Source organism: Hyla sarda, chromosome 7, assembly GCF_029499605.1.
Source record: "Hyla sarda isolate aHylSar1 chromosome 7, aHylSar1.hap1, whole genome shotgun sequence".
Classification (NCBI taxonomy): Eukaryota; Metazoa; Chordata; class Amphibia; order Anura; family Hylidae; genus Hyla; species Hyla sarda.
In genome coordinates this window covers 135,236,312-135,260,658 of record NC_079195.1, presented here as the reverse complement: position 1 = coordinate 135,260,658, position 24,347 = coordinate 135,236,312, and the positions used below count along the sequence as shown (strand labels likewise).

At 43.9% G+C, this 24,347-nt stretch overlaps 1 protein-coding gene across 4 annotated transcripts in view; it reads left to right on the top strand.

Annotated features, from left to right (window-relative positions):
- Positions 1-24,347, top strand: part of GRID1 (glutamate ionotropic receptor delta type subunit 1) — a 1,339,076-nt gene that overhangs the window by 1,099,380 nt on the left and 215,349 nt on the right. For all 4 annotated transcript variants that reach the window (XM_056530786.1, XM_056530787.1, XM_056530788.1 and 1 more), the window contains exon 9: positions 16,688-16,789. In XM_056530786.1, coding sequence (XP_056386761.1) covers positions 16,688-16,789 — 102 coding nt within the window. The remainder of the gene's footprint in view (positions 1-16,687; positions 16,790-24,347) is intronic.

Sequence of the window (24,347 nt, the reverse complement as noted above, 5' to 3'; positions counted from 1 at the left end):
TCCATAGGTCCAACCAACCAACTTCCTCCAAAAATTTACTATGCATAGTCCTATACGGAGTCATGGATGCTCTGCCCACCCTGTCTTTTATGGGGTCAACGACTGCATTTAAATAACCAGCAACAATAAGGGGAACCCCAGATCTAGCCTGGAGAAATCGGAGCAACTCACAAAAAAACTCCAATGAGAATGGCGGAGGGATATACAGAAAAAAACAAAATCTATTCCACATGATCAAAAAGACCATGTAAGAAAATATATCTCCCCCTAACATCTATTTCCTTAGCAATAATCTCACATGTAATAGATCTATGAACATAAACAGAAACCCCGGCCGAATAGTTTGAGAACACTGTGTGAAATTCCTTACCCGCCCACCGTCTAGTAGCTTTAGATTTTTTTTCATGGGTCAAGTGAGTTTCAAGGAGGGCAACAATTGCAGGGAGAAAACGAGAAATTTGATCAAAAATGGCACAACTATTCACCTTATCCGACATTCCCCTCACATTCCAAGAGCAAATCTTAATCATCTATGTAATAGACGGAGGAGAAAAAAAAAAAACAATGCATTGGTGGAGAGCCCCCCTCCCCCTTACCCACCCCCAAGCCTGACTCCCCCACACTGGCCTTATTCTGTTGTAACACATAAAGCCTCTCTACCTTACGCCCATTCACACCTCCCTCCGCCACCACCACCCCTCCGTGGAGACCCAGTATCTCACATAAATTATTGTAACAACAAAAATTCTCACAGCCCCTGAGATTCAAACCATTCAGTCGCCTGCCTAGGATCCGCAAAGAATAACACCTTATCCCCAGAATTTACTCTCAATCTAGCAGGAAATAGGACAGAGAAACCTACATTCGCCCGATGCAACCTCTTCCTGACTTCCCCAAAGGATGCCCTTGCCAACTGGGTGTCCCTGGAGAAGTCAGGATAGAGTGAAATACGAGAGTTATTATATTTTAGGTCATTAATATTCCTAGTCCGTCTCAGTAGGGAGTCCTTGTCTTCTGACAGGAATAACTTCATTAACATTGTTCTAGGAGGTGAACCAGGGGGCGGGCGCTTTCCCGGATTCCTGTGTGCTCGTCTATTAGCTTCTTTTTTAATAAAGCGTTTTCCTAACTCAGCTTATCAGTGGAAGTTATGACCATATCCACTTTAAGTTTAGTTTCAGGTACCTCCTTTTCTATCGTCAGCACCCTCTCTCTGATTTTATTAAGGTCCTCCCGAATGAAGGAGACCTCATTAGAAACAGTCCCCAGTTGAGTTGCGAGATCTTTAAGGCCGGCATTGCATTGCTGAAGCTCAGCGAGAATATTCTGTAACATTAAATCATTAGGCTGCTTCTCTCTCTCTCCCTCTCCCTCCTCCCGGGACAGAACTTCAAATATTGAGCCCGATCTATTTGACGTTGGAGAGGGGCCTTTATTTTTAGAATTGGCAGTTGGAGAACTCCATAGCTTATCCAGATTTCCTGACTTTGCTTTTGCCTTATCTTTGTGAGGGCTGGCTCCTGGAATTCTTTTCGGGGCCATAACTCAGAAAAGCCGGCCACAATCACGACCAAAATTATGAGATGCACACCGCCCCTCTAGTTCTTAATTATCGATGGCAGTGTAAGACCACATAAATCCTTTCTCAGCCATGAGTAAATGAAGGGAGGGCCATAACATAATTAATATGTTAAATTTGATCAAATGTCATATTTCATATTCCCCTGCAGCCCAGTCACAGTGTCCTAGGCATAGCAATGTCCGGGTGGCAGAGAGTCCAACAGGTGAGGGTCCTCGCCTTTTCATCGGGGAGGGGGGGGGTAGCCCTTCTATCTCCGTGAGTGCATAAGACCATGGCCCCAAATACCCCTGCTCAATATGCCGCCTATGCCACTTGGTCAATGTGACCATGACCACACGGGGGGGTGGGGTGGAGGGTGAGTGGCAGGGTCCCAGCTGCTCCTCAAGGAACCCCAAATGAGCCGGCGGTCAAGCATTATCTCCACACAATCTCCCCCCCCCCCACCCTCCGCCCCGACCCGAAGAAAGAAATGTGGCGATGCCCGCAGCTCCAACCTGGGGCCACACCACCATCCATACTCTCCACTTGGGCACAAAACAGGCGCAGGGGGGGGGGGGCTTCAACACCACCCGTTCCGAAGGAGAAGTATGACACAGGGGCAACGGGGGAAGCCATTGGGCTACAGTCCTACCTCACTCCGGTTAATCAAACCACAAATTCAGCGACCGGGCATGCAGCTCCAGACTCCCACGCTGGACTCCGGAGAGCCCGCTTCCTCCCAGCGTCGTCATGTGGCCAGCTGCTACTCACGTGACCTGCCAACGTCCAGCGTTCCGGAAGATAACACTACAGCTCTCGCGAGGATACATCATCCAATGGACGGACCCCTCCTCAGAGCACGCAGGGAGAAAGAAGACCACCCCTCTGCCAAGCCGGGTCCAGGGCATGTTTCTCGGGCATCACAGCCACGTCAGGAGCGTTCAGGAGCGGTGAGATCAACAGGGTTCCATCGAAGGGGGAAGAGGGAGGGCGGGAGAGAGGAGGAGAGATGGCTCACGTCTTGCCGTCACGGCGTCCGCCTCTGATTGCTGTGGACCGATTTTCTAAGATGACACATTTTGTACCGTTGCCTGGGTTACCTTCCGCACCTCAACTTGCCAAACAATTCCTTACTCATATTTTCCGCCTCCATGGATTGCCGACGCATATAGTCTCTGACCGGGGAGTCCAGTTCGTCTCAAAATTCTGGAGGGCACTCTGCTCACGGCTCAAAGTAAAGTTGGATTTCTCCTCTGCCTATCACCCCCAGTCTAATGGACAAGTTGAAAGGGTGAATCAGATTTTGGGAGGTTATCTTTGCCACTTTGTCTCTGCTCGCAAAGACGACTGGTCTGATCTTCTACCATGGGCCGAATTTTCATACAACCATAGGGATACCGAATCCACTGGAACTTTGCCCTTTTATGTAGTCTACGCACTTCATCCTCGTTCGCCTCTGCCCTTGTCAAAGTGATTCTGGACTCCAAACTTATCAGAGGTAAATGTTTCTTCTTGGTAGATTGGAGGGATTCAGTCATGAGGAGAGGTCCTGGGAGCCACAAGATAACATCCTGGATCAGGATCTTCTCAAAAGATTCTTGAGTCATAAAAGGAGGTGGAGACCAAAAGGGGGGGGGGGTACTGTTACATACTGCGCTCTGGCGGTTAGCACCGGCCGTGAGCACAGTAGCCACATATCTCCGCTCACCGGCCATGAGCGCAGTAGCCCTGTGTCCCCACTCACCGGCGGGTTGGGATTCGCATTGTGGGACGCGCCCGCATGCGAATCCGGGCCCATCACTTACCCACATCCACTCCTGCTGCTGCTCCATCTCAGCCTTGGCGTCCCCGTCCCTTAGGGTGCGCATGCGCCAGTGTTTTGAAATTTAAAGGGCCAGTGCGCCCATAATTAGTAAGTGCACCTGAACTCTATATTATAAATCCTTGCACCTCCCACACATCCCTGCCAGATCTTCAGTGCTCATTGCCTAAGAGAAAGCGTTCCCATTGCCTGTTTCACCTATCCGTGTAACCAGACTTCCTTGCTAAGTTTTTGACTACGAACCTTTGCCACCTGCCTTGACTTTCTGCTACGTTGAGTACGCCTCTGTCTCATCCTCCTGTACCTCGCCTTGCCCAGTACCCGTATCGGGGGTAGCGACCTGGGTGCTCTGGTGAAGACCAGTGGCTCCTTAGACTCCGCTCCTCAATATGGTCCAAGTCATCTGCCACATAGGTAGAGGATCCACTACCTGCTCCGTGACTTCTGCATCCAGGTACGTGACAGGAGTGTATTATACCAGGGATCTGGTGAGTGCTGTCAGTCCCTTTGTGGGACAAACAAAAAAAAGCATAATAAAAGAAAATACACCCCCCCAAATAAGTAAATAAATAAAATAAAAATAAACACGTTTGGCATTGCTACATTCAAAATGACCAAAGCAGTAATATTTTATAAACTATTTTGTAAGTTGAACACTGTAAAAAATGTAAAAATAAAATGCCATGACTGCTATATATTGTTAATCCACCTCCCAAAAAAGGAAACAAAAACAAGGAAGTGATACACATTTCAAAATGGTAAATTGGTAAATAACTAGCAAATATCAAGATCCAGTTTTTGTACTGTTTATCTTTTAGAATGACAAAAAAAAAATCAGAAAAATTAGAGGTTAAAGAGGTACTCCGACCCTAGACATCTTATCCCCCATCCAAAGGATAAGGGATAAAATGTCTGATCGCCGTGACATCACGATACTCTGGCCCAATGATCATGAGTTATCAGACATGGAGCGATCTTTGGTGGGGGTGATGCATGAGAGATTGCGGGGGTTCCAGTGGTTGGACCCATGCAATCAGACATCTTATCCTCTATCCTTTGGAGGGGGGATAAGATGTCTAGGGTCGGAGTACATCTTTAACCTTAAATTTTTCTGAATTTGTTTTGCTTTTTTTTGTCATTCTAAAAGATAAACAGTACAAAAACTGGATCTTGATATTATGTTAGAAGTTTAACATAAAATATATTTAACCCTTTAATAACGCAGCAATTTTTCAGTTTTTGCATTTTCATTTTTTCATCCTCCAATTTCTTTTTGTAAATTTTTCTATAGGACTTGTTGTTTGCGGGACTTATTGTACTTTGTAATGACATCACTCATTTGACCACAAAATGGGTGGTGAAGAAAAAAAATATTTGGGGGGCAAAATTGAAAAAAAAAATGCCCTTATGCTATTTTTAGGGAGTTGTGTTTCCACGTTGTGCACTTTTCAGTAAAAATGGCACATTATCTTTATTCTGTAGGTCCATATAATGACAACAATACCCAATTTATAAAGGTTTTATTTTATTTTGCTAGTGGAAAAAAAATATTTTTGTATTTCTAACTTTCTAACCCCTATATCTTTTTTATTTTTCCGCATACGGGGCTATATGAGAGTACATTGTTTGCGCCGTGATCTGTAGTTTTAACAGTACCATTTTTGTTTTTAATGGACTTTTTTTTAGCAGTTTTTATGTTTTTTTTTCTGCTATAGGAAGTGACCAAAAATGCACAAATTCTGGACTTTGGCATTTTTTTTTACATTTACACCATTTATAGTGCAGTTTAATTAACATTATATTTTGATAATTCAGACATTTATGCACACAGCGATACCACATATGTTTATTTATTTATTTATTTTTACATTATTGTATTCATAAAATGGGAAAAGGGGGGTGATTCAAACAATTTTTATTAGGGAAAAGGGTTATGCACATTTATTATAATTTTTTTTAAACTTTTTTTGTCCCCTTTTGGTCTATAAATTCTCGATTCCTATCACTGATCAATGCTGGGCTATTACACAGCATGGATCAGTGTTAACTGCAGTCTGCTTTTGTAGTCTGCCAAAGCATGCTAGAGCAACACAAAGAAGTTCCAGCGGCACAGAGGAAGGTAGGAACTCTCCAGCTGTCAGTTAAGGTGATTGGGATCGCATGATTGCCCTGCAGTGGTCCTGCTCACCCATAGTAACCAGTCGGCAACATTGAGTTGCCAGCTTTAGGTCCCATGATCAGCTTTGATTGCAGGGTCTAAAGGTTGTTCCCATACGTCCTAAAAAGGGATGGGGTTAATAATTTATACCATATAATCTGGATTTTGGGAATAAATTTATGTGATTTCATTGTTGGACTTTATTTTTTATCACCCCTAAACATTATTTCTTCATAAATATATATATATATATATATATATATATATATATATATATATATATATATAACCTGTGACGGAAAATATAGATTTTCTGAAAGACAGGAGGCGAACATTATGCATTAGATCTCTCTTTACGTGCTCCAGCAGCAAAGTATTAACATAGCAACACAGAGAAAAAAACATTATAGAATGTTCAGGTGTATACAAACATGCTACCTATCACAGTAGCCAATCAGGATGGGAATAGTGTAGTCTATATTAGGTGATGATGCTGTAACTCCGCCTCTTTCTTTGATGCAAAATAAGATGATGAAGAACATAAACAGTCTTAAAATCGGAACAGTATCAGGTGAGAAATAAGGAACAGTAGAAGAGGAACTGTAGACTGAAGGTTTGATTGAAGGCATGAATAATGACCCACATCCATCAAAGATCAATATGGTAGGAACTTTCTAGAGGAGCATATATTTGCTATGGGGATTTTCTTCTACTCTGGACAGTTCTCAACCCCTTAAAGGGGTACTCCCGTGGAAAACTTTTTTTTTTTTTTTAAATAAACTGGTGCCAGAAAGTTAAACTGATTTGTAAATTACTTCTATTAAAAAATCTTAATCCATCCAGTACTTTTTTAGGGTCAATATTACAGAGGAAATGCTTTACTTTTTAGATTTCTATGATGTGATGACCACAGTGCTCTCTGCTGACATGTCCACTTTAGGAACTGTCCAGAGCATTAAAAAAATCCCCATAGCAAACATATGCTGCTCTGGACAGTTCCTAAAATGGACAGCAGAGGTCAGCAGAGAGCACTGTGGTCATGACATCAGAGAAATATAAAAAGTAAAGCATTTCCTCTGTTTAATTTTCTGGCACCAGTTGATAAAAAAAAAAAGGTTTTCACGGGAGTAACCCTTTAAGGACATAGGGCGTACAGGTACGCCCTGACGTCCTGGTACCTAAGGATCAAGGGCGTACCTGTACGCCTGTGGGAATTTTGGTCTTTGCCGCATGCTGGGTGGGGACCGGACCAGGACCTACCAATAGCAGATTGGGGGGGATTAAAGTTCGATTCCCGATGGTGACTGCCATCGGCAATCAGCGGCGGGCGGCAGAGGACGGCTGTTTGGGCATGCTGGGATTTGCAGTTTTGCAACAGCTGGAGGGCTACAGTTTTTAAGATCACTGTGCAGTGGTCTCTAAGCAGTGGCCCTCTAGATCTTGCAAAACTACAACTCTAGGCATGCCCACACAGCAGTTTGCTGTCTGGGCATGCTGGGATTTGTAGTTTTGCAACATCTGGAGGACCACAGTTTGGAATTTGATATTTGGACCCAGCATGCCCAAATATCAAACAGCTGTCTCGTCATGCTGGGAGTTGTAGCTGCGTACCTCTAGCTGTTGCATAACTACATCTCCCATGCTGGGAGTTGTAGTTTTGCAACAGCTGGAGGCACACTGGTTGGAAAATACTGAGTTAGGTAACAGAACCTAATTGAAGGTTTTCCAGCCAGTATGCCTCCAGCTGTTGCAAAAATACAACTCCCAGCATGCACGGTCTGTCAGTGCATGTTGGGAGTTGTAGTTTTGAAACAGCTGGAGGTTTGCTCCCCCCATGTTAATGTACAGGATACATTCACATGGGCAGGTTTACAGTGCGTTTCCTGCTACAAGTTTGAGCTGCGGCAAATTTCCCACCGCAGCACAAACTCCTATCAGAAGACTCACCGTAACCCCCCCCCCCCCCCAGTGAGAATGTACCCTAAAAACACTACCCTAACACATAATAAAGGGTAAAAGGCTACATATACACCCTCTAACGCTGTCCCCCCTCCCAATAAAAATAAAAATGTATTGGACGGCAGTGTTTCCAAAACGGAGCCTCCAGCTGTTGCAAAACCACTAACTGTCCAGGCATGCTGGGAGTTTAGCGACAGGTGGATGTGCTCTGTTTGGGAATCACTGGCATAGAATACCCCTATGTCCACCCCTATGCAATCCCTAATTTAGTCCTCAAATGTGCATGGCGCTCTCTCTCTTCGGGGCCCTGTCGTATTTCAAGGAAAAAGTTTAGGGCCACATATGGGGTATTTCCGTACCCGGGAGCAATTGTGTTACAAATTTTGGGCGGCTTTTCCCCATTAACCCTTATAAAAGGAAAAGTTGGGGTCTACAACAGCCTGCTTAAAAAAATGTAAATTTTACACTAACATGCTGGTGTTGCCCCATACTTTTTATTTTCCCAAGAGGTAAAAGGAAAAAAAGACCCCCAAAATTCGTAATGCAGAGTGCGGAAATACCCCATAGGTGGGTGTAAAATGCTCTGCGGATGCATAACAAGGCTCAGGAGTGAGAGCACACTACGTACATTTGAGGCCTAAATTGGTGATTTGCACAGGGGTGGCTGATTTTACAGTGGTTCTGACATAAACGCAAAAAAATAAATACCCATGTATAACCCCATTTTGGAAACTACACCCCTCATGGAACGTAACAAAGAGTATAATGAGCCTTAACACCTCAAAGATGTTTGACAAATTTTCGTTAAAGTTGGATGGGAAAAAATATATATATTTTTTCACTAAAATGCTGCTGTGAACCTAAATTTTTCATTTTCACAAGGGAAAAAAGCCCCACAAAATTTGTAACCCCATTTCTTCTGAGTAAGAACATACCCCATATGTGGATGTAAAGTGCTCTGCGGGCACACTACAATGTTCAGAATATAAGGAGCACCATTGGGATTTTGGAGAGAAAATTTGTCCGGAATTGAAGGCCACTTGTGTTTACAAAGCCCCCAGAGTGCCAGAACAATGGACCACCTCACATGTGACCCCATTTTGGAAACTAAACCCCTCACATAATGTAATATGGGGTGCAGTGAGCATTTATGCCCCACAGGTGTCTGATAGATTTTTGGAACAGTGGTCCGTGAAAATGAAAAATTAAATTTTTCATTTGCACAGCCAACTGTTCCAAAGATCTGTCCAATGCCAGTGAGGTGTAAATGCTCACTGCACCCCTTATTAAATTCTGTGAGGGGTGTAGTTTCCAAAATGGGGTCATATGTGGGGGTTCGACTGTTCTGGCACCACGGGGGACATTGTAAAAGCACATGGCCACTGACTTCCATTCCAAGCAAATTCTCTCTCCAAAAGCTCAGTGGTGCTCCTCCTTTTCTGAGCATTGTAGTGCACCAGCAGAGCACTTGATGTCCACACATGGGGTATTTCCATACTCAGAACAAGTAGGGCTACACATTTTGGGGGGCATTTTCTCCTATAACCCCTTGTAAAAATGAAAAATTTGGGGAACAATCAGTGTTTTAGAGAAAAAAAATGTTTTTTATTTACACATCCGACTTTAACAAAAAGTCATCAAACACTTGTGGTGTGTTAAGGCTCACTGTACCCCTTGTTACATTCCTTGAGGGGTGTAATTTCCAAAATACTATGCCATGTGTTTTTTTTTTTTACTGTTCTGGCACCAAAGGAGCTCCCTAAATGCAACTTGTCCCCCAAAAACCATTTCAGCAAAATTTGCTTTCCAAAAAGCCAAATGTGACTCCTTCTCTTCTGAGCACTGTAGTTCACCTGCAGAGCATTTTACGTCCTAACATGGGGTATTTCCATACTCAGAAGAGATGGGGTTAAAAAAAAATTTTTTTTTGGGGGGGGGGGCATTTTCTACCATTACCCTTTGTAAAAATGGTAAATTTGGGAATAAAAACTGCACTTTAATGACATTTTTTTTTCATTTACACATCCGACTTTAACGAAAAGTCATCAAACACCTGTTGGGTGTTCAGGCTCACTGCACCCCTTCTTATGTGCCTTGAGGGGTGTTGTTTCCAAAATAGTTTGCCATTTTTTTTTTGCTGTTCTGGCACAATAGGGGCTTCCTAAATGTGACATGCCCCCCAAAAACAATTTCAGCAAAATTCACTCTCCAAAATCTCATTGTCGCTCCTTCCCTACTGAGCCCTCTACTGCACCGATGACCACTTCACATATGAGGTATTTCCTTACTCGAGAGAAATTGGGTTACACATTTTGGGGGGCATTTTCTCCTATTACCCCTTGTAAAAAATTCAAAAACTGGGTCTACAAGAACATGCGAGTGTAAAAAAATGAAGATTTAGAATTTTCTCCTTCACTTTGCTGCTACTATTCCTGTGAAACACCTAAAGGGTTAACAAACTTTCTGAATGTCATTTTGAATACTTTGAGGGGTGTAATTTCTATAATGGGATCATTTACGGGGTATTTATAATATGAAGGCCCTTCAAATCCACTTCAAAACTGAACTTCAGATTTTCAAAAATTCAGATTTTGAAAATTTTGTGAAAAATTTGAAAATTGCTGCTGAACTTTGAATCCCTCTGATGTCTTCAAAAAGCTAAAACATGTCAACTTTATGATGCAAACATAAAGTAGACATATTGTATATGTGAATTAATTTATAGTTTATTTGGAATGTCTATTTTTCTTGCAAGCTGAGAGCTTCAAAGTTAGAAAAATGCAAAATTTTCATGATGAAAAATTTACCACTAACATAAAGTAAAATATGCCACAAAAAAACTATCTCGGAATCAGAATGAAAAGGTAAAGCATACCAGAGTTATTAATGCTTAAAGTGACAGTGGTCAGAGGTGCAAAAAATGCTCTGGTTCTTAAAGGGGTACTCCTGCGGAAAACTTTTTCTTTTAAATCAACTGGTGCCAGATAGTTAAGCTCTTTATCATTCCAGTACTTATTAGCTGCTGAATACTATAGAGGAAATTGTTTTCTTTTTGAAACACAGAGCTCTCTGCTGACATCATGACCACAGTGCTCTCTGCTGACATCTTTGTCCATTTTAAGAACTGTCCAGAGTAGGAAAAAATCCCCATAGCAAACATATGCTCTCTGGACAGTTCCTAAAATGGACAGAGTTGTCAGCCAAGAGATCTGTGTTCCAAAAAGAAAACAATTTCCTCTGTAGTATTCAGCAGCTAATAAGTACTGGAAGGATTAAGATTTTTTCAATAGAAATAATTTACAAATCTGTTTAACTTTCTGGCACCAAATGATTTAAAAAAATAGTTTTCCATGGGAGTACCCCTTTAAGGTGAAAATGGGCTTGTCCTTAAGGAGTTAAAAGCGACAGAGATGTCAGCAGAGAGCACTGATGTGAGCAGAAAGCTCTGTGTTCCAAAAACAAAGGAATTTCCTCTGTAGTATTCAGCAGCTTAAAAAAAGCTCCATTGGGGAGCTGAAACGTCGCTGAAATTTTGACATGAAGGAATATATTTTACACTTTTTTGGGGGAATTTTGGAGTACTGCACCATTGTTTTCTATTACATGGACTTTGATTGAGCTGAGTACCCGGTGTAGCCCAGTTTTTCCTTCCTAATCCTTGTTGGGGAGTAAAATAAACAAAGGAGGAAGCTTTTGACTACATATTCCGTCCTCATATATTGTTTTCATATCCTGACCTCCTATCCCGTCATCATATCCCGACTTCCTATCCCGACCTCCTATCCCGACCTCCTATCCCGTCCTCCTATCCCGTCCTCCTATCCCATCCTCCTATCACGTCCTCCTATCCCGTCCTCCTATCCCGTCCTCCTTTCCCGTCCTTCTTTCCCGTCCTCCTATATCGACCTCCTTTCCCGTCCTCTTATTTCGACCTCCTTTCCCGTCCTCCTATCCCGTCCTCCTATCCCATCCATCTATCCCATCCATCTATCCCGTCCTCCTATCCTGTCCTCCTATCCCGTCCTCCTTTCCCGTCATCATATCTCGACCTCCTTTCCCGTCCTCCTTTTCCATCCTCCTATCCTGTCCTCCTATCCCGTCCTCCTATCTCGACTTCCTAACCCGACCTCCTATCCTGACCTCCTATCCCGACCTCCTATCCAGTCCCCCTATTACGTCCTCCTATTTCGACCTCCTATCTCGACCTCTTATCCAGACCTCCTATCCCGACCTCCTATCCCGGTCCTCCTATCCCGGTCCTCCTATCGCGTCCTCCTATCCCGTCCTCCTATCCCGTCCTCCTATCCCGACCTCCTATGTCGACCTCCTATCCCGACCCGTAATATGTGTATCAGTTATTGGAATATCTCCAGCCGTACGGAAGTTATGTGGGAACATACATTTCCCATTGGTTTGCATGGGACTTTAAAAAAAAAAAAAACCCGACCCTCACAAATGGGGGTAGTTAAGGGTTAAATTAACTTTCCTATATTTTAAGTGGATATTCAAGCAGCATGTGACCAAGTTTTATCGAAATATCTCAAGCCGTTTGTAAGTTATGCAGTAACATATATTTCCCATTGACTTGTAAGGGACTTTAAACATAAACCCCGCCCCTAGCAAATGGGGGTGAGTAAGGGTTAAATCACCTATTCTATGTTTGTTGTTGACATATAAGTAACATGTGTGCCAAGTTTCATGTTAACATCTTTAGCCGTTTGGACGTGATGCTGAAACATACACACATACATACATACACACACACGTTGAGTTTTATATATATATATATATATATATATATATATATACAGTGAGTGACCCCCCGACATACGATGGCCCTGAAATATGATCAAATCGACATACGATGGCCTCTCAGAGGCCATTGCATGTCAATGTCAGCATCAACGTACAATGCTTTTTTATGTCGGGGCCATCGCATGTCCGGCAGCGGAAAAAGCTTAAGCTGCTGCCGGATAGCAGCTTAATGTTCCCCGTGTGGTGCGGTGAGTAATACTTACCCCTCCACGATGCTCCGGGGTGCTCTTCGGGTCCAGCGCTGGTCCTCCAGTGTCTTCGCGGCACTCTCCGGTGACGTCAATACGCTGTTGCGCACGCAGTCCCGTCATCCAATAGGAACGTCATACGCAGCGGCGTAAGGACGTCGCTATGCAGGCCCAGTAAGGCCTTGCGGAAGACAGCGGAAGAGCAGAGAAGACAGCAGAGGACCGGAGAAGACCAGGAGAGCCCAGCAGAGGACCGGAGAAGACCAGGAGAGCCCAGCGGAGGCCAGGGGTCACCAGCGGAGGCCCGGGGTCACCATCGGGAGCGGCGGGGACACTATTGGGAGCGGCGGAACCCGGTCCGGAGCGGCGGGGACAGGTGAGTACAGCTTCCTATACTTTACATTGCACGAATCCCTCAACATACGATGGATTGAACAAACGATGGCTCGTTTGGAACGAATTACCATCGTATGTTGAGGGACTACTGTGTATATATATATATATATATATATATATATATATATATATATATACTTATCTTCCTGCGGAGCAGCAAAGAAGGAGGCGGAGTTACAGTGTCATCACCTTATATAGACTATACTATTCCCATCCTGATTGGCTACTGTGATAGGTAGCATGTTTGTATACACCTGAACATTCTATGTTTTTTCTCTGTGTTGCTATGTTAATACTTTGCTGCTGGAGCAAGTAAAGAGAGATTTAATGCATAATGCGAATGCCTCCTGTCTTGAAATAAAATTGAGATTTAATAACTCAACCCCCACAGTAGTATTTCCAGCTATTTTTTTTTTATATGACTTGCGAAAGATTTCTATAGGCAGATGTTCAGACATTGAGCCATTTGATATATATATATATATATATATATATATATACACACACACACATTTATTTTTGATTGTTCTGGAACAGTGTGTGAAATGTCGAAGTGTCTGATTTCTAGCTGCCAAGGTATTTAAGCAAACTTTGCTGGCTAGTGCTAGAAATGAGTTATTTGAGAAGTAATTCACAAAAGAAACCAAAAGTCAAAAGATAACCTATACAACCAAATCCCATCATAGCAAACAAACAATTGGTAGCCAAATCTTTCCACACTTTAGCAGAAAGAAAGTGATCTGGAGCAATGCGATTTAGATATGAGCTTTCAAGTAAAGTATTTTATTATTTCCTATCTCCCCTCCTCTCTGCACTTGTTAGGTGCCTTTATTTCTGATCAATGGAGGATATTCCAATCTCACCAAAGAAAGAAACACTGGGAATTTACGGTTGAATTGAAATACAGAAAACCATAAAATTATCTTGACATTACTGTTTCCTCTTTGATGGACTGTTTTGCTCAGCATTGCTTGTCTTTGTGCAAGGAGATGGGGGATTTATAAAATATTGTTTGCAGTTAGAAAGGTGCATTTGTAGCCCATAAAAGATAAAGACATGACAGCTATATCATTTCAGTCAGAGGGTTTGAAAAAAATGAAATAGGGATTAGGTCATGATTTAGTATTTGTTTAATTTGGCATTTAAATGGCAGATAGAAATAAAGAATATTTGGTATTGTATTTTTGTTTTCATCTTCTCATATGTAAAATATTGTAAGTAATAAATAAATAACTAAAAATGAAAATCTTAGACTTAGTGGACAGAAACTGCAAGATTATAGGGTTATTTTATTGTGCAAAATTTGAAAAAGCATCAACAAAAATTCTTAATAGATATATATATACACACACACATATATATATATATATATATATATATATATATATATATATGTATATATATATATATATATATATATATATATATATAAAACAAATAAAACGGGATTTAAACAATAGCTCAAAAAGTCCTTTTCTGTTGACATATTCCCTTTAACCCCTTTAAGGCACAGACCATTTTTGCCTTGAGGACACAACCAATTAGTATTTTTGCATTTTTGTTATTTCCTCTGCACCTTCTACGAGCCCTAACTTTTATTTTTCCATCCACAGACCCATATGAGGGTTTGTTTTTTGCATGACCAATTGTTCTTTGTGATGGAAACTTTCCTTTTACCATAAAATGTACAGTGCAACCCAAAAATGTCCGTGGTTCAATATGGTTAAACATATTTTAGATGCTTTTCTATTATTAAACTGCTTTAAAAAAAAATCTTCTTTTTATATATATTTTCACACAATGGCGGAGATTTATTAAAACCTGTGCAGAGGAAGAGTGGTGCAGTTGCCCGTAGAAACCAGATTGCTTCTTTCATTTTTAAACAGGGCTGCGAAAAATGAAAGAAGCAATCTGATTGGTTGCTATGGGTAACTGCCCCACTCTTCCTATTCACACGTTTTGATAAATCTCCCCCAATGCCCTTCTGTTATGTACATCTAAGCTCATTTGCCTCATTATAAAATAGATGTGGTATAACAGATTTACAAAAACAACTGTTCGTTTACCCCTTGTAACTAGCAGTAGGGTCCCCACTGTGGGAAATCTGCTACGAGTTATGCTACCATTAATTTCAGAGGGTGCTCTGACAGTCCGCAAATATGGCCCTATTGAGGACTGTCAGCGTGTCCATACAAGTGAATGGTGAGGTAATTTGCAGTGGATTTCCCGCTGCATGTTACAAGTGTGTGAACACACCCTATGTTCAAACAATGGAATTTTCACATTTTAAATTCCTATGCAGACATTTCCCCAACCGCGGAGTCCGGCAGAACATGCCAGTGCTAGGACCGCTCAGAAATGTGCCGCTTCATAGATGACAATGCAATTCCGTGCTGACTTCACAGAAAGAATAGACTTGTCCATTTTTTTCAGGTGGACTCTGGAACTGGTGTTTCCGCAGCAGAAACATCTTTTGCGGAAATGTCGTTGTGTGTACAGCTGAGCAGAATCCCATTGATATCAATGGAACTCTGCTGCTGTGGAATCTCTGCATAAGGGTAAGTTCACACGAGCAGATCCCTAGTGCATATTACGCTGTTGATCTGCCGCTGAAATACCACTGTATGCTGCCTTTACAGGTGCCTGCTCGGAGCGGCAATATGCCGCTACAAGCAGAGACACTGAAGCAATGTGCGAGTTGCGGTGCATGCGCAGTGTACTTGCACACATTGCGGCCGCTCCCCCTGCTCTATGAGCTAGGCCGAGAGCTGCCGCGATGTGCGAGTATTCTGCGCAAGTGCACGGCAACTCGCACATCGCAGTGTTTAGTGCCAGATTGCCACTCCAAGAAGGCACCTGTAAAGGCAGCATACAGCGGTCCTTCAGCAATGGATCCACAGCGTAATATGTTCTGGGGATCCGCTCGTGTGAAAGTACCTTTAGAATTCTGCATGAACATAGTGTCAAGCTGCATGTGCATAGACAAGTCATGCTCATGCAGCATGTATTGTGGCAAACAGAGTCTCTATGGATCTGATGTATGAAACAATATGCTCTCTGGGAGACAACGCATGATATCTCTGTACATGACTATATTCTCCCTTGTAAGTAATATTCCTTAAGATAATATCTCTGTATTATTGCATGTCAGGGGACATGATTCTTTCTAATGCAGATTGAATATGAATCTGTAAGAAACAACCTCTGTATAAAATCAGAGGCACATAAATTTCTATGTCATACAGTACAGATGCTTAGTACTGTCATGTTTAAGATGCTTTAGTGTGAGTTGCTAAAAATTTTTTTACAACCATTGTTTTATGATTTGTAAGGTTCAGTGTGCAAACCTTCCTTTTATTATGTGCTAAAAACTTGTCATAAAATATTTTTAGGGGGAAAAAAACTTTCACAAGAAGCCTATTTTTCAAGTAAATGCTACTAATAATGCTATGGATTTTCCAGGCATAATTCCTCTTAGAAATTATACTTGGAAATTCCAATGTAGCAGAATTCTATTGCTGTCAATGAGATTCCACTGCACACTTCACACTATGGAATTTCAGCCATCATTCCTTAGGAATACTCTGCGTGGAATACATTTACATTTATGGGGATGACAATGTCTGTTTGGTCCTTGAATGGTTAAGTTGGTGCCAGCCTCGCTTGGAGTTTCCATCTGGAATTTTTACTGACAGATTTCATAGTGTAAACCTAGCCTTACATTTTAAAATTTTCTTCATTCACTTTTCTAATGATATTTCAAAATATCTTTTTTTTAATTGTTTTAGCTGGCAACCTGGGATTCCTTACGAGGCCTTAATGGAAGCTTGCAAGAAAAGCGACTTGACAATGACCTGCAAGGATTAACACTGAAAGTCGTGACTATCTTGGTATGCCTCTAAAAAAATAAAACATCTCAATGTGCTTTTTACCACTTGTATGACATTTAATAATACATAAGCTTTTATTTTAGCTACACGACTACCCCAGTAAATAAGCATGGCTCAATAAACTGTATATATAATTTACACATTCCATAAAATGCATATAAAATATATATAACTCCTGATGTAACACATCTTTTCATCTGATTTCAATTAAATATACAGATGGACAATATAAATACATCTTTACAAAGTAACCTTTAGTATCTGCTTCTCCTAAAGTTTCCAAAAATATTAGAGAACTATTGCTCAGACCAGCTAACTTGAAAAGTCAGTAGCGTCCGTTAAACAGATCCAACTACCCATAGCTAACAAATTTAGATGATTTTTTTAAACTAATTTATATCAACTATTACAACTATTCAACCACATTCAAATACAATTGAATACTTTAGAGTTCTTCAAATACAATGGTCTTACAGACGTTTGAGTAGATGTTCCTTTGGTGCATTTACTGTTCATCCATACACATTGCTACCACCAAAGGAACAACATCATTCTTGTATTCAGATCACATAGGGGGAGATTTATTAAAACCTGTGCAAAGGAAAAGTTGTCCAGTTGCCCATAGCAACCAATCAGCTTGCTTCTTTCATTTTTAACAAGACCTCTGCAAAATGAAAGAAGGGATCTGATTGGTTGCTATGGGCAACTGGGCAACTTTTCCTTTGCACAAGTTTTGATAAATCTCCCACATAGTGAATAAGCAGCCTAGAAGAGGTATAGTCTGTTATAGCAGTATGCAGGTAGAAAAAAAGTAGATTGCACTCACCCACTTGTGAAGTTAAAATGTCTTCTTTATTAGAACATCATTAAAATATGCTGAAGGAGAGGGTAGAGAGATGCGGTCAATGTAGGCTGACTGACCGGCCTCGGCCGGTCAGTCAGCCTACGCTGACCGCATCTCTCTACCCTCTCCTTCAGCATATTTTTATGACATTCTAATAAAGAAGACGCTTTAACTTCACAAGTGGGTGAGTGCAATCTACTTTTTTTCTACCTGCATTCTACATATACAAGCTTTGAACTATTGATTGGCACTCCCTGAAGTACATGTATTCATCACCTCTGCACTGTCCCGCTCTCCACACTGTGTTTTTAACCCCCAACATCCCAGCTTTGGCGCCTGCCTTGCCTTTCTCAGCCTTAATAGTCTGTTATAGTGTGGGGGAAGCCCAATATAGATCAAAATTTTTTTTTTCTAAAGTCATAAGAAATCAATAGATTAGTGGCCCTGCTGACAGGACAGTTTTAACTGCACAATTTACTTTCCATATAAAAGTGTAACCGTGTAGCAGACAAAATCTTCACTTATAGGAAAAGACATCTGAGTGATCTATAAACAATGCCATGCTCTGCTATGACTGACAAGGGTGACAAACAACAATTCTGATTCTAGTGCTATCAATTGAAGTATTTATTCTTTTTAATTTCAAAATACAACCTAAATCACTTATCTCTGTTTTTGGCAGTGTATATTTCTCCCTTTTCCCCATGATCATTGTTGTTCTTTATTTCATGAGAGTGACTTGCATTTGGTCACTGAATTATGCTGTTATACACTATAGACGCTCCCACTATTATGTGGTACTGACTAATACTCTAATGTGTGCTTTGTAAAGCATAGATACTTTGCACTTTTGTCTAGATTAGTATTAGTAAACCTCATCTTTGACCCAATGACTTGCAAGAATGTATTATATACTTAAGAATATGCACATAAATTTGGTCCTGCATACGACTTTAATCATTAGCCTTCTTACAATATACAATATTAAGTTACACCAGCAGACCCAACCAGTGGGAAGAAGGTGCCTAAAAATATAACTTTAACGCTATTCAGATCCCCCTCACTTTGTGTGCACCTGCAAAGAAAAGTATATCTCCTAAGAGATTACTCACAGTTAGTAGTGAAGCTAACAGCGGCAGGCGGTCGGCATGTTCACCTGAACTGCGTGCTGCCGAAGAAGACGGCGTCTAACCTCATATCCCGTTGGGGATACTACGTCACTGCCAGACACGCCCCCAGGCCTCCCATTGGTAGCGCATCTTAAGCTGTTCCAAAAGGTTTCGGATACCGCTCGTCAGTTGACTACTTGTTCCCCGATGTGAGCTGCATAAACATATGTTCTCCAAGTAATGTGTTACAGCTGTTTCCAGAATGGGATTTTACAAATATAGATATTATTCTTAATGGCTACCTTGTATATGGGTATATAGTATATGTGTACTGACACATATGTTTTTAGGTAGCGTGTGTCACGATGCCGGCTGGCAGGTAGTGGACCCTCTGTGCCAGAGAGGGATTGGCGTGGACCGTGCTAGTGGACCGGTTCTAAGCCACTACTGGTTTTCACCAGAGCCCGCCGCAAAGCGGGATGGTCTTGCTGCGGCGGTAGTGACCAGGTCGTATCCACTAGCAACGGCTCACCTCTCTGGCTGCTGAAGATAGGCGCGGTACAAGGGAGTAGGCAGAAGCAAGGTCGGACGTAGCAGAAGGTCGGGGCAGGCAGCAAGGATCGTAGTCAGGGGCAACGGCAGAAGGTCTGGAAACACTGGCAAGGGACACACAAGGAACGCTTTCACTGGCACTAAGGCAACAAGATCCGGCAAGGGAGTGCAAGGGAAGTGAGGTAATATAAGGAGTGCACAGGTGATAACCCTAATTGGAACCACTGCGCCAATCAGCGGCGCAGTGGCCCTTTAAATCGCAGAGACCCGGCGCGCGCGCGCCCTAGGGAGCGGGGCCGCGCGCGCCGGGACAGAACAGACGGGGAGCGAGTCAGGTAGGGGAGCCGGGGTGCGCATCGCGAGCGGGCGCTACCCGCATCGCGAATCGCATCCCGGCTAGCAGCAGGATCGCAGCGCCCCGGGTCAGAGGACGTGACCGGAGCGCTGCAGCGGAGGAGGTGAAGCGAGCGCTCCGGGGAGGAGCGGGAACCCGGAGCGCTCGGCGTAACAGTACCCCCCCCCTTGGGTCTCCCCCTCTTCTTGGAGCCTGAGAACCTGAGGAGCAGACTTTTGTCAAGGATGTTGTCCTCAGGTTCCCAGGATCTCTCTTCAGGACCACAACCCTCCCAGTCTACTAAAAAAAAATTTTTCCCTCTGACCTTTTTGGCAGCCAAAATCTCCTTGACCGAGAAGACGTCCGAGGAGCCGGAAACAGGAGTGGGAGGAACAGATTTGGGAGAAAAACGGTTGAGGATGAGTGGTTTGAGAAGAGAGACGTGAAAGGCATTAGGGATACGAAGAGAAGGAGGAAGAAGAAGTTTATAAGAGACAGGATTAATTTGACACAAAATTTTGAAAGGACCAAGATAGCGTGGTCCCAACTTGTAGCTAGGGACACGGAAGCGGACATATTTAGCGGAGAGCCATACCTTGTCTCCAGGGGAAAAAACGGGGGGAGCTCTTCTTTTCTTATCCGCGAACCTCTTCATGCGTGAAGAAGCCTGTAAGAGAGAATTTTGGGTCTCTCTCCATATAATGGAAAGGTCACGAGAAATTTCATCCACAGCGGGCAGACCAGAGGGCAAGGGGGTAGGGAGGGGGGGAAGAGGGTGACGGCCGTACACCACGAAAAATGGGGATTTGGAGGAAGATTCAGAGACCCTGAAGTTATACGAGAATTCGGCCCATGGAAGGAGATCTGCCCAGTCATCCTGGCGGGAGGAAACAAAATGTCGCAAATAATCACCCAGGATCTGGTTAATTCTTTCTACTTGTCCATTGGACTGGGGATGATATGCAGAGGAAAAATTTAATTTAATCTTGAGTTGTTTACAGAGAGCTCTCCAGAATTTAGACACGAATTGGACCCCTCTATCCGAGACAATCTGCGTAGGCAACCCGTGAAGACGAAAAATGTGTACAAAAAATTGTTTAGCCAACTGAGGCGCAGAAGGAAGACCAGGAAGAGGAATGAAATGTGCCATTTTGGAGAATCGATCAACGACCACCCAAATAACAGTGTTGCCACGGGAAGGGGGTAAATCAGTAATAAAATCCATACCAATCAGCGACCAAGGCTGTTCGGGGACAGGCAGAGGATGAAGAAAACCAGCGGGCTTCTGGCGAGGAGTCTTATCCCGGGCACAGATAGTGCAGGCTCGCACAAAGTCCCCAACATCCGTCTCCAGAGTCGGCCACCAATAGAAGCGGGAGATGAGTTGCACAGATTTCTTGATGCCCGCATGACCTGCGAGATGGGAGGAGTGACCCCATTTGAGGATTCCGAGGCGTTGGCGTGGAGAAACAAAGGTCTTTCCTGGAGGAGTCTGCCTGATGGAGGCAGGAGAAGTGGAGATCAGGCAGTCAGGTGGAATGATGTGTTGCGGAGGGAGATCAACTTCTGAGGCATCCGAGGAACGAGAGAGAGCATCGGCTCTAATGTTCTTATCGGCAGGACGAAAGTGAATCTCAAAGTTAAATCGGGCAAAGAACAGAGACCACCGGGCCTGGCGAGGATTCAGCCGTTGGGCCGACTGGAGGTAGGAGAGGTTCTTGTGGTCGGTGTAGATAATAACAGGAAATCTTGATCCCTCCAGCAGATGCCTCCATTCCTCAAGTGCTAATTTAATGGCTAGAAGCTCTCGATCCCCGATGGAGTAGTTCCTCTCCGCTGGAGAGAAGGTCCTAGAGAAAAAACCACAAGTGACAGCATGCCCGGAAGGATTTTTTTGTAGAAGAACAGCTCCAGCTCCTACTGAGGAGGCATCAACCTCCAATAGGAAGGGTTTGGAAGGGTCAGGTCTGGAGAGCACGGGAGCCGAAGAAAAGGCAGACTTGAGTTGTTTAAAGGAGTCTTCTGCTTGAGGAGGCCAGGACTTGGGATCAGCATTTTTTTTGGTTAAGGCCACGATAGGAGCCACAATGGTAGAAAAATGTGGAATAAATTGCCTGTAATAATTGGCGAACCCCAAAAAGCGTTGGATAGCACGGAGTCCGGAGGGGCGTGGCCAATTTAAGACGGCAGAGAGTTTGTCTGGATCCATCTGTAGTCCCTGGCCAGAGACCAAATATCCTAGAAAAGGAAGAGATTGGCATTCAAACAGACATTTCTCAATTTTGGCATAGAGTTGGTTGTCACGAAGTCTCTGAAGAACCATACGGACATGCTGGCGGTGTTCTTCTAGATTGGCAGAAAAAATTAGGATATCGTCCAGATATACCACAACACAGGAGTATAATAGATCACGAAAAATTTCATTGACAAAGTCTTGGAAGACGGCAGGGGCATTGCACAGTCCAAAGGGCATGACCAGATACTCAAAGTGTCCATCTCTGGTGTTAAATGCCGTTTTCCACTCGTCCCCCTCTCTGATGCGGATGAGGTTATAGGCGCCTCTTAAGTCCAATTTAGTGAAGATGTGGGCACCTTGGAGGCGATCAAAGAGTTCAGAGATGAGGGGTAAGGGGTAGCGGTTCTTAACCGTGATTTTATTAAGACCGCGGTAGTCAATGCAAGGACGTAGGGAGCCATCTTTTTTGGAGACAAAGAAAAATCCGGCTCCGGCAGGAGAGGAGGATTTACGGATAAAGCCCTTTTTTAGATTCTCCTGGACGTATTCGGACATGGCAAGAGTCTCTGGGGCAGAGAGAGGATAAATTCTGCCCCGGGGTGGAGTAGTACCCGGGAGGAGGTCGATAGGGCAATCATAAGGCCTGTGAGGAGGTAGAGTCTCAGCTTGTTTTTTGCAGAAAACATCCGCGAAGTCCATATAGGCCTTAGGGAGACCGGTTACTGGAGGAACCACAGAGTTACGGCAAGGGTTACTGGGAACCGGTTTTAGACAGTTCTTGGAACAAGAGGACCCCCAACTCTTGATCTCCCCAGTGGACCAATCCAGGGTTGGGGAATGAAGTTGAAGCCAGGGAAGTCCAAGGAGAATCTCCGAGGTGCAATTGGGGAGGACCAAAAGTTCAATCCTCTCATGATGAGATCCGATGCTCATAAGAAGGGGCTCCGTGCGGAAACGTATGGTACAGTCCAATCTTTCATTATTTACACAATTGATGTAGAGGGGTCTGGCGAGACTGGTCACTGGGATGCTGAACCTGTTGACGAGAGAGGCCAAAATAAAATTTCCTGCAGAACCAGAGTCCAAGAAGGCCACTGTAGAGAAGGAGAAGGCAGAAGCAGACATCCGCACAGGCACAGTAAGACGTGGAGAAGCAGAGTAGACATCAAGGACTGTCTCACCTTTGTGCGGAGTCAGCGTACGTCTTTCCAGGCGGGGAGGACGGATAGGACAATCCCTCAGGAAGTGTTCGGTACTAGCACAGTACAGGCAGAGGTTCTCCATACGGCGTCGTGTCCTCTCTTGAGGTGTCAGGCGAGACCGGTCGACCTGCATAGCCTCCACGGCGGGAGGCACAGGAACAGATTGCAGGGGACCAGAGGAGAGAGGAGCCGAGGAGACGAAACGCCTCGTGCGAACAGAGTCCATATCTTGGCGGAGTTCCTGACGCCTTTCAGAAAAACGCATGTCAATGCGAGTGGCTAGGAATAAGTTCATGTAGATTAGCAGGAATTTCTCGTGCGGCCAGAACATCTTTAATGTTGCTGGATAGGCCTTTTTTGAAGGTCGCGCAGAGGGCCTCATTATTCCAGGACAATTCAGAAGCAAGTGTACGGAATTGTACGGCATACTCGCCAACGGAAGAATTACCCTGGACCAGGTTCAACAGGGCAGTCTCAGCAGAAGAGGCTCGGGCAGGTTCCTCAAAGACACTTCGGATTTCCGAGAAGAAGGAGTGTACAGAGGCAGTGACGGGGTCATTGCGGTCCCAGAGCGGTGTGGCCCATGACAGGGCTTTTCCGGACAGAAGACTGACTACGAAAGCCACCTTAGACCTTTCAGTGGGAAACAGGTCCGACATCATCTCCAGATGCAGGGAACATTGGGAAAGGAAGCCACGGCAAAACTTAGAGTCCCCATCAAATTTATCCGGCAAGGATAAGCGTATCCCAGGAGCGGCCACTCGCTGCGGAGGAGGTGCAGGAGCTGGCGGAGGAGATGACTGCTGAAGCTGTGGTAGCAACTGTTGTAGCATAACGGTCAGTTGAGACAGCTGTTGGCCTTGTTGCGCAATCTGTTGTGACTGCTGGGCGACCACCGTGGTGAGGTCAGCGACAACTGGCAGAGGAACTTCAGCGGGATCCATGGCCGGATCTACTGTCACGATGCCGGCTGGCAGGTAGTGGACCCTCTGTGCCAGAGAGGGATTGGCGTGGACCGTGCTAGTGGACCGGTTCTAAGCCACTACTGGTTTTCACCAGAGCCCGCCGCAAAGCGGGATGGTCTTGCTGCGGCGGTAGTGACCAGGTCGTATCCACTAGCAACGGCTCACCTCTCTGGCTGCTGAAGATAGGCGCGGTACAAGGGAGTAGGCAGAAGCAAGGTCGGACGTAGCAGAAGGTCGGGGCAGGCAGCAAGGATCGTAGTCAGGGGCAACGGCAGAAGGTCTGGAAACACTGGCAAGGGACACACAAGGAACGCTT